This window comes from Tiliqua scincoides, unplaced genomic scaffold, assembly GCF_035046505.1.
Source record: "Tiliqua scincoides isolate rTilSci1 unplaced genomic scaffold, rTilSci1.hap2 HAP2_SCAFFOLD_46, whole genome shotgun sequence".
In the NCBI taxonomy this organism is placed as follows: Eukaryota; Metazoa; Chordata; class Lepidosauria; order Squamata; family Scincidae; genus Tiliqua; species Tiliqua scincoides.
Window position 1 is genome coordinate 338,773 of NW_027101644.1, and position 13,640 is coordinate 352,412.

Consider the following 13,640-nt stretch of genomic DNA (forward strand, 5'->3'; position numbering starts at 1 on the left):
TAGTGTAACCTCTGATCATAATCAGATGCTGTAAACATGCTTCTATGGAACCATGAGTGAGTGACTTTCTTTTGCAACTTCAACCAGCCATTGTCATTTGTCTTTCTTGATTAATGGTCAGCCGGGTGTGGGAGCTTCCCTGGGGTTGATTCCCAGCAAGAGGGGGGTCTGCTGCTGAAGCTACTCTGCTTCCCCCCTAAAGAGGAAACCAATTTTTTTTTTAAGATTCCTCCAACACCCACATCTCCATTGTAGTGGGAGGTCTGCACAGTGGGGAGTTGCATCAGCCTCAGAAGTATACTGGAGAAGTACTGTGCCAGGGGCTGTGGCACAGCTGTCAACAGAAGTGGAGCTACAATGGTAAGACTGTCACTGGACTGGCATTCAAGGGTACACACCATAGCTGGTGCCCTCAGGCTGCCGTTTCCAAAGCATCAGCCCAAGAATTTTGTGTGTGACTTTTCAGCAAAGATTCACAAAGCAGGGCCCAGAGCAAAACATGCACACCAACAGTCAGAGGGCCTGGGTAATGGGGGGGGGGGGGTCGGTGTCTCTCCTTGGTTAAATTGGCCCTTGCTCACGCCTGGCCCCACTGCCTTTTACGTTTCCAGCCAAGAGCCATGCCTGAGACACAAGGCAACCCACATGACACAACAAGCATGGTCTTAGCACTGGTTTTAATTCCACAAATGCAATACAAAAGGGGGAAAAATTCCCCTAGATATATATTTATATATACAAATATAAGCAGACTTTCTGAACACCTTCCCAAAGAACATACAAAATAGCCTCCGCCTCGGATTTTTGGCCTTTCCTTATAAATACCTTTCTTGCAGCAGCAGGATGGATGAGCCCCCAAGTCCAGCCAGGCATGGGGACTCAGAGAGGCATTTGTCCTTAGGATGGCTGCCTGAATGGAGGTGTGGGGTCATTCTGGAACAGCTGGGAATCCTACATTATTTTAAGCAATGCCAGATAATCCCAGCTCAGCACTGCTTCTGGCTGCCTCAAACTCAGGGTTGCTTCCTAAAATCAGAGGTGTAATCTTTCTACCCAAAAATAGATTCACTGAAAAAGCTGCTCGAGTCAGGCAGTTCCAGCATGAGACCAACTGACTCGGCTTAGCACGGAATTCCTGGCACCATTCCTGGTGTGGTGATATTCCCCTGCCCTCAAAAGACAAGAGGCCGAGACTCGGCTCCATGAATGGGACTGCGGACTGGCTGGCAACAGTATTTCCTGGGCTGTGTGAGCAGAGGCACCGAGTCCAGCTCCCAAGAAGTCCTCAATCCATTCTGAGCTGTACCAAGTAGCCCTCACTCGGAGTCCTGCATCCAGTTCTGGGTGCCATATTTTTGAAGGAACACTGATAAACTGGAGCAGTTCAGAAGAGGCCAGCTATGATGGGGGGGGGGGTATCTGGAAAGGAATGGTTGAAAGAGCTTGACAGGGAGACGACTCAAGGGAGAGATGATGGTGGTCTTCAAAAGGAGAAGACTTGCTTTTGCTGAGGGCAGATCTAGAAACAAAGGGTAGAAACTGCAGAGTCCCGCTGGCCCTGCTTATCTGTAGATGCCAAACCCCAGCTTAGATGGGCCATCCAGGAGGTGTTCCAAGGCTGGGGAAGGCTTGCAGACCACTCCATGCAACTTCACCAGCCTCATAACACGTGGACACAACTGGAAGTTGCAGGTGTGAACCGAATGTTGCTTCCAGTCACATCCAGGAGGCCTTCTGAAGCTGCTGGGAGGATGGCACAGCCCTCAGCTGAGGCCCTGTGGTGCAAATATTTTCCCCCCTCCCGCTAATTTCATTACCCAGAGATTTTGAAACCTGCAAGAACCAACCACCACCACCCCCACAGTTGGCAGGGGCCCACTGCAGATTGAGGAATCTCACCAACCTTGGCTGCCTTGGCGAAGCCAAGCACAACAGCAGCTGAGACGTGGGGGCAGTGGGTCTTGCTTGCTGCAGAAGACCTTGGTGGGGGGTTTACCCAAACTCACAGGATGGGCAGCAAACACCTCGCGGGCTAAAGCCGAAGGCAGACTGCGCTGGTCAGGAAGGAAGGAAAACTCACTGCCTGGCAGCCGAGCCAGCCTTTCCTAGCAGCAAGTCGGGTCCCCCAGGAGCCTCTCTGCCTCCAGTCACTACTAGCAATGATTTATTTTGTATGAGATACGTTACAGGCCCTGCTACCCAGGCACCCTTGCCAGGGGAGTAGCTGGGCTGCTGCCTGCCACCAGGAGGAAAAAAATCAGAAAAGAATTTGCACCCATGCACGTGGATCACTGGAGGGAGGGAATGCCCAACCTGCCAAATGGGCAGCATCCTTTCTGACAGCTTTCAGCCTTGCCCTAGGGCTGGAGATCTGCGGCAACGGGAGCTCTGCCAACGGCATAGCAGCTTCTTTGGAGGAAGCAGGAAAGCAGCACTGCCAGGGACTCTCATGTGGACCCTCTTGCAGGGCTTGCCTTTGCTTGGGGGAGGGCAGTGCACAGGGGCTGCCCCATGGGGAGGCTGCTGCTCTTCCTCAGACACAAGGAGCAGGAGACACAAGCCCCCCCCCCCATTTTTCATTAAGTGCAAAAAGAACCCAGGAATGTGGATCGAATTTCTGAAGCCTGCTCACCCTATACTTGGTTTGGACAGTGCAGCAGGAAACCAGATTCAGCTCACAGCACTCTTCACACCCAGTGGGGAACAGACACTGGTGAACCCCCCCCACACACACACTCCCACAGGGAGTCCTATCACCCTTAACTCACTCCCCCCAAGACACCAAACATCCATCCATCTAAATTGTAAAGAGGAAGGGGGGCCAGTTCCCAGCCCCCTCCAATGTAAACACCAACAACTGACTCTAGAAACAGCAAGTCTGTAGCCCTGCCTGGGCAGGGTGAGGTAGAGACAAAGTCCTGGGGGGGGGGGGGGTTCCTGGATGGCAGCACACCTTCGATGCCCCCAGCACAGAAACCCTTCCAAGTGTTTGTCAAGTGCTGAGTCCAAAGATGCTGCAGAAGTGCCTCTGAAATGGCTTGAAGCCCAAGGGACACCATCACGCAACTGCATGGGACCCTCTTCTGTGGTACGAGACGGAAGTGGACAGAGGAAGACTGGGGTGCAGCGCTGGATTCAAGCACAATCCTCCCCCCCCCCCGCTCCATCAGGTGGTGCTCCTGGAGAGCAGTCTTGAGGGATCCTCTTCCATTTCCTCAGGTGAGGCGCACAGGCTCAGGTGCTCCTGGGGGGCACTCAGGGTTCCATCACCTGCCCCATAAAGAGAAGGGTACCTGCAGAGGAGACACATACACTCAGGAGCAATGCTGACTGGGGTGTGGTGAGGGTGGGCAGGAGAAGTGGCACAGGGCTTCCTAGAAGAGCAGTCGCACAGGCAGGACTGTTCCCTTCTCTCATATACCTATGAAGGCTCAGGAAGGGAGCGCCGAAAGAGACCAGTCGCTGCAGAGCCAGCCACAAGGGGGCAGGTTTGCACCACTTTGGCAGGAAGCAGCTGCAGCCTCACAGAAGGGGCATCTAATGGAAAGGAAGTGGGGTTGGGCTCCTGGTAGAAATTCTTCCGGTGATGTTTCCCATCCCATCCCAGGGGTGGGAGGGAGATGTACCTGTGGATATACCATGTATATCCTTTTAACAATGGTAGTAAATGGGACACTTCTGGGTAGGATTGCAGCCCAGGATTGTTAAAAGTTTTCCTGTGTGATGTCACTTCCAGTCATGACATGGCTTCCAATGGGTCCTGACAGATTCTCACTCTACAAAGTGGGTCCCGGTGCTAAATGCATGAGAACCACTGACCTGTGGAATTTCCAGCTATAATGCACCAGTGAAAAGCAGAACCACCCCGTCAGGAGACGATGCTAGCTGAGGAGCGAGGAGTTTCACAGCTGGAACTGTTCAATTCTTGCTCTTGGCCAGAACAGGGGCCTGCTGACCCCCAGCAGAGGGCCCCCCTGTGCCCCCCTAAACTGTGAGGCAGGAATGAGGAGCGGGCTGTGCAGACTTGGTGGTAAGGAGAATGGTGGTCTTTGTCACGCAATGCATCATTCCGGGAATGCAGCTTAGTACTGAAAATACATGCTGCAGTCAAGAGCTGGGGACCTCCTGCTAGTATCCAAGGAGGGGGAAAGAGCGGGGAGTAGTTGGACTCCCAGGCTGTGCACTGGCGCAGTGGCTGCTGTTGTGCGGGGGAAGGGGGTGGCTGTGCAGAGCCCCAGGGCAGGGTCAAAGGAGCACTTACCAGTTGGATTGTGCCTCACGAGGAAGAGGAAGGGCCTGTCCAACACGACCTCCAGAGGGGCCATCCGGGAATACACCACTGCAGCTGGGGAGGGAAGAAGCCGACAACATTTTCAGACCTCAGCGCAGGTCACCCTGACCACAGCTTCAGCTGCAGTTGCAAAATCCTGCCCAAGGCACCCTGGAACGCAAAGACTCAGGAAGCCAAGCGAATGCCACCCTCCAGCCATGTTGCAAACAACCTTGCAGCAAAGGGGCAGGCAGGGCCCTGTGGAAGCGGAGAGCAGCCCGATACCCGTTTCTCCTTGGAGGTGGTGTGGAACACAGCAGTAGCCACTGGGCTCGAGAAGAAACCCCCTCAGGCAATTCAGGTGCCTTTTAAGCCATGCTGAGAGTTTCAGTTATCAGCCAGTGACAAGTGACGGCTATGCCCAGAGCGGCATGGGGGGCAGTAGCCTCCCCCTCTGTCCACTCTGACTGGGGTACCTACCTGTGGCGGAAGACGCCTCTGTCCCACTTTCGCTCACATCAATCTTCACCTTTTGCAGTGCCTGGGCCACAAAGAGAGACTCTTGACCTGGAAAGGAGGGAGACAGATGGTGAGTGTGGGGGGGCAGAGGTGCCTCACACACACACCAGCTTCCTCTAGTGGGAGGGATGCTGTAATGGAAGATCAGAAGATCATCAGGTGGATGATGTGGTGTTGACAGTGATCCCATGTTTTGACAGCTGTTTGACAGCTCTGGGAAGGGCAGGGCTGCTCCACAGCTGGAATCCATCAAGGCCAATGGAGACCTGGTTGGACACCTGAGCTTCATTTGACCTTGATGAGACTCTGAAGGAGCTAAGGAGGTAGCTCACAGCTGAGCTGCATTTGCACTTAATGGGACACAAAGGATAAAAAGCAGCTTCAGAAGGACCAAAGGAGCCGGATGCTGACCCAGAGGGAGAGCCGGCGGCGGGACGCTGACCCAGCCAGGAGCGGGACGCTGACCCAGAGGGAGACGCTACCTGATCTGAAGGGAACCAGACCAAGAGGGCTACCTGACCCAGACCTACAGGTGAAGGGGACTGCCAGGATTCTGCTGGAGGACACAGAAGACTGGGAAGACTGGACTGTGCTTTGGAGACCAGATTGGACTTGAATTGGAGGCTTCAGACCTTTACCCACTGAGTTGTGGAGTTTTGGGGAGGGAAAGCCTCTGGACAAGAGGACTTGCAGGGAGTGTCTGTGTTTATAGCAATAAATTTGGGTAGTTGCTATAGATAAGGAGTTCTGTGTTCATTCCTTTGCACACCACAGCTGTTGTTCTAGAGATAAAGAGGGTGTTAATTCGCCAAAAAGCGGGCATTAGAAGGGAGTTGAGATGTTTGGACGGGACAAATTGGCGTAGTCGGCAGGAGTCGAAAGTTAGGATAGGACAGATGCCCACACACTTGGCGTGCAATCTCTGGTGACACCCAAGGGGTGGGGGGAGGGCTGATCATGCAGCCTGCCTGGTGGTGATTCCCTGGAGGGGGCGAGCTGGGCAGAACTGGCTGAGTGAGGCAACCCCAAGAGGCAAAGTCCACGTGCACCATTGGAGGCTCCGCTCCACTTCGTGTCACCCTTGGAGGCTTGAGCGGTGTCCCCTCCCCCAACAGGCCTGACTTGCCCCAGTGCTGCCCAGCAATCCAGAGGTTTGCTTCATTTGGCCTCTGTAGCCAATCTAGTGGGGATTCACCTTCTTGGCTGCCTCTCCTCTGGGTGCCGGGGGGGGGGGTTGTTCTCTTTTTTCCAGTTGTATTGAATTTGGGGATTTAACACAAGTTTATCTTGCAAGCTACAATACCGCAACAGGGCCCCACAGCAGCCCGGAATTCACAAAGTCGGAGTCCACAGGCCAGGGTGCAAAGCCTGCCATTCTCCCCTGACAGAACACCTCACGAGCATCTGCAGGAGGGCTGGGGGCTCCTCTTGGGACCCATGGCTGCTTTGGGAGAACTCCTTAAACTCTGTCATCTCAAGTGACTTTTCTTAGCTGTGCAGGTGGGAACTGGTCATGAGGAGGGAAGAGAAACTCTGCACGTGCTCAGGGAGGAGGTCGGGTCTGGCAGGTTGTCCTGCCTGAACAAGCTCAGCAGGACCAGCCGGAGATCTTGCCTCGGAAGGGAGACCGGAAATCTGCTGACTGACATCACGAAGGAAGGCGCTGTGGAAGGGTGTGGGGTGCGTGGAATATGGAGGAGTCAGCTGGAGACAGTGAGCCAACCAGGGACAAGCTGTGCCTCCTGTGACAGCCTGAGCAAGGCAAGGCACGGCCAGGACAGGGGCTGCACTTGGGAGGACCATCAGGTGTAACTGAGAGTTCTGCAAGCTCCTCTCAGAGACCCAACGCTTCAGGAGCCTGCCTAAGTAAATTGACTGGAGTTCCGGGTAAACACAGAGAAAGGCAGTCGATAAACACTTCAATCAATGCTCAAGGTGCTCACCTCTGAGTTCTGACCCCACAAATCCCAGAGCCTGCCCGGTGCCAGTCCTGGGAAGCGACTACAAGCACAGGGGGGGGGCATGGCAAGGAACAATCTGCCAGCAGCTGCTCCCACAGACTGACCTGAGAGGCTGCTGAAGTTGGCCTTGCTGGCGCTGAACACGTCCCTCACACCCAGGGCCTCCAGGGGCCCCCGCAGGTCAGCTTCGCTCTCCAGGGAGAATCTGTGGAGGGAAGGAGAGAGGCAGGCAGGTCTATGGGGGGGACTTCCCAGGGGGGCTTTGGTGAAGCCAGGAGCTGGAGCACCTCAGCAGCAGGCGTGGTCCCTCACCCCACATCAGAGGGTCAGAAGGGCTGGCCGGTGCTGGGGGAGACTCTCCTGGCTTCTCACCACGTCTCCCTGCCTGACCGCTGGGCTGAATGCAGGAGGAACCACCTACTTGGGCAGGACCAGGAGCCGTGTCACTCGGACCATGCTGCTCTGCCAGTCAGCCACCAGCCGGGTGTTGATGCGGCTGCTCAGGGCTGAGAGTGCGGCATCCTTCCCGAAAGGGGCGGCAATTAGCATGCTGAGCGTCTCCTCCTGATAGGGCAGCTCAATGACATCGTACTCCATGCCCTCGGGGGTGGAGAATTCGCCTGGAGGGAAAGAGGGGTCAGGCCTCCGGGTCTGTGCATTTTCCCACGCACCTGCCGGTTCCAGCCTGGAGGCCCAGCTTCCCCCCCCCCCCCCGGAAACCTTGAGCACCCCCACCCCAAGCCACACGCAAAGCCTGCCTGAGAGTGCTCAAGACTGCCCTGGCCCGACTGCAGCAGCCGTGTTCCTCCCGCACACTCCAGCGTCTGCGCTCACCATAGTTGAACTTGGCAGTCTGCTCCATCATGGGGACAGAGGTGCTGCTCCCATCGATTTTGTGGAAGAGGCGAGGCCGTGTGGCAGCCGCCTGGAAGGGCAGGCTCCAGAGGCCCTTGAAGTGGATGGCATCCACCAGCACCAGGCGAGTCCTCTCATCCAGGGTCCCCTTCTGCAAGAAGTCCTGGATCATCCCTGCACGGGAGCCATGGGGAGATGGAGAGAAATCCTAGGAGGTCTGGCCCCAGACTCCTCCCCCTTCCTGGCACAGGCAGCCTGTTCCTCTCAGAGAACCCTTCCCCAGAGGCCAGGCTCTGCCCTCTTGCCCCCCCACCAGCACAGAGTCCAACCTGCACACTCTCCCTGGCTCTGGCCCCTTCCTGCACTGCCCCCCCCACACCCATTCTCTTGCCGGATGTCGCAGCTCCCACAATTTTTGCTCTGGCTCAGTCGGCTCCAATCTGCCTCCAAAGAACGCCTTCTTCCCAGACAAGAGTCAGAAAGTCTGGCTGCTGGATCAGGCTGGGGCCCATCTAGTACAGCCCCCTGCTTCTTCCCACAGTGGGCAGTCAAAGGCCTCAGAGAGCACACAAGACAACGAGAAACCCATATCCTGTGGCCACTCCCTTGCACCTGCCAATCAGTGGCGATTCTGGCCCCAGTGGCACCTGAGGCCAAGGGTGCAGGCACTGGCCTCCCCCACAACAAACTGCCACCCCACCCCCCTGCCTCCTTTTCAGAGGCCCAGGAAGGCAGGGTGCTGCCTCCCAACCCTCCACAGGCCTTCTAAAGGTCTTGGAGGGCTGAAAAACCGGTTTAATGGAGGAAACCAGAAGTGACATTTAAATGCCCTTAGAAAGTATTCTGAGGGCCGGGGAAGCCTCTCTGGCCATCAGAAGGCCTTCTAAGGGCCTAAAATCTGCTTCTGGTTTCCTCCGTGAAACTGGAAGTGTTATTTTGGCCCTCCAAGGCCTTTAGTAGGCCTCCGGAGGATTGGGGGGGCAACCGGCCTCCCTGGGCCTCAGAACACCTCTGGGCTAAAGATTCTGTGTGGCGCGGGGTGGGGGGCACATTTCCTTTTGTCTAAGTCTCCAAACACTCAGTTTTAGTGGATGTCCCCTGTTTCTGGTCAAATCTGTCCAGATGTAACCAGATATTCAGTTGACTCAAGAGCCTTTGGAGAGGGACTTTTTCCAACACTTTTGGAAAATACAAATATCCAATTGCCACTGGACTGCCTCAATCCCCATGCCGCAGGGGGCATCAGCCGAAGACCACCTGATATCCAATGCTGCTCCCCTCATATGGGATGATGTCATCCAATGCTCCTCTCACTCCTAATGTTCTAGCTCAGAGATGCCAAACATGGGCCCGGTAGGCTGAATGCAGGCCATGGAAGCACTTTATCTGGCCCTTGGGCTCTCCTAGTATCACCATCAGCTGCTGTTTTGCGGAGGTGTCACTGCTGAAACGGCAACCCACAAGGTAACTGGGCTCACCTGTCTTGAAAAGACTTTCAAGATTTGCCTATTTTCTCTGTCACTTGCAGCTAATGAGTTTCTAAGTGAGAAAAAAGTGCTTATTTCTGGTCATGACCAGCTTAATGATATCACTTCCTACTTAATGATGGCTGCAATCCTAACATCACTTTCCTGGGAGTAAGTCCCACTGAACACAATAGGACTTACTTCTGAGTAGACCTGGTTAGGATTGTGCCTGATGTCCCTTCCAGGCCTCAGCAGGCATCACGAATGCAGTTTGGCCCACAGTATGAAACAAGTGTGACACCTCTGTCTGAGCTCAACACACACCTCGCCTTTCCATGTTTTCCTTTTCCAATCAAGGGGGCAGAAGGAGCAGAGGAGCTATGGAGGCAGGGGGGCTGGCAGAGATGGGTACTGCCCGCACCAATCTGCAATGCAAGGGAGGGCACCAGGATGCAGGTCTCTTGTTATCTGGTGTGCTCCTTGGGGCATTTGGTGGGCAGCTGTGAGATACAGGAAGCTGGACTGGATGGGCCTCTGACCTGATCCAGTGGGGCTGTTCTTATGTTCTTAACTACAATTCCCAGGAGGCCTTGCAGGTCTCTTGTTATCTGGTGTGCTCCCTGGGACATTTGGTGGGCCGCTGTGAGATACAGGAAGCTGGACTAGATGGGCCCATGGCCTGATCCAGTGGGGCTGTTCTTATGTTCTTAACTACAATTCCCAGGAGGCCTTGCAGGTCTCTTGTTATCTGGTGTGCTCCCTGGGGCATTTGGTGGGCCGCTGTGAGATACAGGAAGCTGGACTAGATGGGCCCATGGCCTGATCCAGTGGGGCTGTTCTTATGTTCTTAACTACAATTCCCAGGAGGCCTTGCAGGTCTCTTGTTATCTGGTGTGCTCCCTGGGGCATTTGGTGGGCAGCTGTGAGATACAGGAAGCTGGACTAGATGGGCCTCTGGCCTGATCCAGTGGGGCTGTCCTTATGACTGCTTCAGCTGGCCTCTTGGAGGGGACAGCTCTGCCATGCCTGCTGATAACCTCCGAGAACCTTGCAAGGTCATCAGTGAGGCAGGGCTGGTATGTGGGAGAACCAGCAGGAGTCCGCCTGACATCCTGCATTTGTCTTTCATGGGTTTTCCCTCCATTGCCCAGAACAGATGTTAAGCTGCCAGGCCGTAATTTCCTGCAGCCCTTTAAAATGTCTCTGTCACACCATCTGCCTCCAGTTCTCCTGCTGAGGGGGCACCAGGCGGCCACTGGCCCCTCTCACTCACTTCCGGGCGCTTCAGGCTCCCCAGTCCCGGGCTGGGGCCCACTGCAACATCAAGCACACGCCCACTCTCCGGAACCCTGCCTCCTGGATTTCCCCACTGCAGGGCACTCCCTGGCCCCCAGCAGACCCCCCCCCCGCTGCAGGAGCCCAGGCGCCTCACCCTCAGTGTGCTTCTGCACCCAGTCGTTGATGATGCCGCGAGCCTGCTCGCTCTCTGTGAAGTCCACCTGCTTGACTGTCTGGCGGAAAATCCGATGGAACCGCGGCATGAAGTCTGGGGCCAGCTCCAGGTCCCTCTGGACGAAGACGGCATCAGCCAGGCCCACCACGTCCCGGTTCCGGGGGTCCATCACCAGCTTCTGCAGTTGCCGCAGGGCTTGGGGGATGCCCCAGTCTGTGAGGGGGCGGCAGGGAGAGGCTGTCAGCCAGGCAGGCCAAGCTCCCCCAAGGAAAGGCAGTGCACAAGGACTGGGGCAAGGCAAGACCCTCCCCGACCGCAAAGGGGCTTCTTGTTGGAGTTTGGAGCAACTCCGTCTGCTGTCCAGAGGTGGCAGGATACTGTCCTGAAAGGGTTAAGCCATGGCCCAGTGACCCTACCCTTTACCTGTCCCCTTTTGGTGACCTATGTGGGGGCGTGGCCCAGACCCTATTTCTCTCCTGCTCCCAGGCGGGCGCCCTGTCTTGCTCTCTTGCTTCTCTTCCACACTGAGCTGTGGGATGGCACGCAGCAGGGCTCTGCTGGCGCCGCCATCTTGACCACATGGCACGCAGGGCGAGGCAGCTTTAGGGCCTTGCTGTCTCAAGTTTAGTGAACCTCTGATCCTAATCAGATGCTGTGAACATGCTTCTCTGGAACCCTGAGTAGATGACTCTCTTTTGCAACCTCAACCAGCCATTGTCGTTTGTCTTCCTTGATTAGCAGTCAGCCGGGTGTGGGAGCTTCCCTGGGTTGATTCCCAGCAAGAGGGGGGGGGTCTGCTGCTGAAGCTACTCTGCTTCCCCCAAAGAGGAAACCACTTTTTAAGATTCCTCCAACACTTCTGAGGAGAAGCGAAGGGGCCAAAGTGGCAGCCTGACTCGGGCTCTGAGGAGGGGGAGGTCTCCTCTCACCAGGAGCAGCAGCCCGCCTGCTAGAGATGCGACCCCTGCCTGGCTCTTCCCTGCCTTCCCTCACTGCGCACAGAATGAGTTGACTGTCACGTCGGGCCAGCGGGGGGGGGGGGCGGCAACTCTTTCGTGGACTAGGGGAGCTGAAGCCCAGAGGCCTGCCCCACCGCAGGAGAGAGAACACATCCCCCCACCCCACACCGCAGGTTCACTACATCAAAGGCTGGCAGCTCCCCCCGCCCCCAGACCCGACCCCGCCTTCGAAGCCCCCCATTGCAGGTGGGGGAGGGGCGGGTGGAAAGAAGCGGGGTCTGTCAAGGGGAGCCACCCGGGAAAGCCCCCGCCGGCCCTCACCGTCCACGGCGAACCGCATGGCGCCCTCGATCTGGCTCCGCGAGTCCCCCGCCGCTCCCAGCTGCAGCATCGCCAGCACGGCGGCGACCCCGTAGGGCGAGAAGGCCACGTTCCGCTCCGGGGAGGCCTTCACCACCTCGCGGAAGACCTCCAGGCCGAAGTCCGTGGCGAGCCCGGCCACCCGCGACACTCCGGGCCCCGGCGGGCGGGCCGCGGCCAGGAGGGCGGGCGGCAGCATCATCATCATCATCATCATCATCCTGGAAGAAGGGAGCGGGAGTGAGCGAGAGAGAGAGAGAGCCCGCCAGGCGGCCGCCGTCGTCGTCGTCGCGGGGAAGCCCCTGGCTCTGGGCCTGCCGGTGGTCACGTCGCGGGAGGCAGCGGCACCGACTGGAGCTCCGGCCCCCCTCCCAGCGCTCCTTTTATGCGCGCCGCGGCCAGGAAGCGGCCGGGGTGGGGTGGGGTGGGGTGCGGGGGCGGAGGAGTGCCGGCCCGCCTCCCGGGGCCGAGAGGCGGGGCGCGCCCTCCCACCCTCGCGGGCACCGGGGCGGAAGGGCGCGGCTGTTTCGGGCGGAGCGAGCGAGCTCCGAGAGCCCTCCGGGCGGGTGCCGAGGCGCGGCTCAGGGCACGTCCGCCGGAGGATCACCCCGGGCCCCGCGTGCGAGAGGCCTGCCAGGGCAGCGAGCCAGCCCGCGTTCCGGAGGGGACGGCTGCCGCGAGGCGAGGCGCAGGGAGAAACCCCGCCTGGGCCAGCCGCAGGCCCCCCCCCCGCTGAGGTCGCACTCAGTTGGCGCTGCCTGGGGGCACACTAGGGTCGCGCGGTGAGCCAAGAGCCGTCGCTAGACTCTGGCCAAAGCAAGGCCGCTTTGACAGCAGTTCTGACTGGTCCTGAAAGGCTTGTTAGCAAGAAGCTGTGAGCCACCCCTGACCCAGCGCCGAGTCCTTGAAGACCCGGCAGAGCTGCTCTGCCTTATCTTGCCAAAGCAACAGCTGATAGGGGGTCAAGGGGGTGTTTGAGTGTGGCAGGGGTGGAATTCGACAGGACCCTTTGTGCTTGTCTATGTTGAACTGAGCATAAAAGTCTGGCCTCGTCCAGCTGCACTTGCGCATGGTCTGAGGCAACGGCCTCCTTGCGGCCTTGCTTGGGACCAGCAATAAACAAGCTGTTTTCTGCTACACCTTCCCTCCGAGTGTTAAATGAAGATGCAGCGCTCCGAGTAACGAACCTCATGCTGCCTTTAGGCGAGTCAAAGGCAACACTGGTTGCGTCTTCCAGAGCCGGCCCTGCCAGGTCAGGGATCCAGAATGGAGGGTGCTATCCTGAGTGTTACTACGAGCCCCCCCCCCCATTTCTGCATCCCTTGCCGGCCAACAGACCCTGCTGCCTGGGAACAGGGCGGCCTGCTGCTCGCCCAAGCAGTGCAGGGGAGCTGGGAGGGCCAGGCCAACCCCAGCGGGGTTGCCTGCCTGCCTGCCCAGGGGCCAGAAGGCACCCGCTGTCTGTGCTCGCACTGGCCTGTGCGTGGAACAAGAGCGTCCACAAGTTCTCACGCCGGCCCTGGCTCCTGCCGCTGCCCTGGAAAGCGCTGCCTGCCTTTGGATGGCGGCCAGTGAGACCCTCCAGTGGGGCAGGCGGTGGGTGGGTGCGTGTGGCTGCGACAGGCACCTCGGCTCCGCCACACCCCCAACAGGCCACTCTGAGCCCCTCCGCCGCTCGCCTGGCCTTTCTTTCCTTTCATTTTTCCCTCTTCTTTTTCCCTCCTCTGTGCTCCAGACATATATTTGCACTCCATACTGCTAACTTCACCTTCAAACAATAGGTAAGAACATCAAAAA

General features: G+C 57.5%; 1 protein-coding gene across 1 annotated transcript; it reads right to left on the reverse strand.

The window, feature by feature from the left end:
- Positions 1-660: 660 nt before the first annotated feature.
- Positions 661-12,202, reverse strand: SERPINE1 (serpin family E member 1). The gene is made up of 8 exons (XM_066611042.1): positions 11,805-12,202; positions 10,504-10,737; positions 7,585-7,779; positions 7,172-7,370; positions 6,855-6,955; positions 4,751-4,837; positions 4,262-4,345; positions 661-3,293 (listed from the first exon to the last, which is right to left on the reverse strand). Exons 1-8 carry the CDS (start codon positions 12,061-12,063, stop codon positions 3,256-3,258), a joined length of 1,197 nt encoding a protein of 398 aa, XP_066467139.1. The 5' UTR covers positions 12,064-12,202; the 3' UTR covers positions 661-3,255.
- Between the last annotated feature and the right edge of the window lie 1,438 nt (positions 12,203-13,640).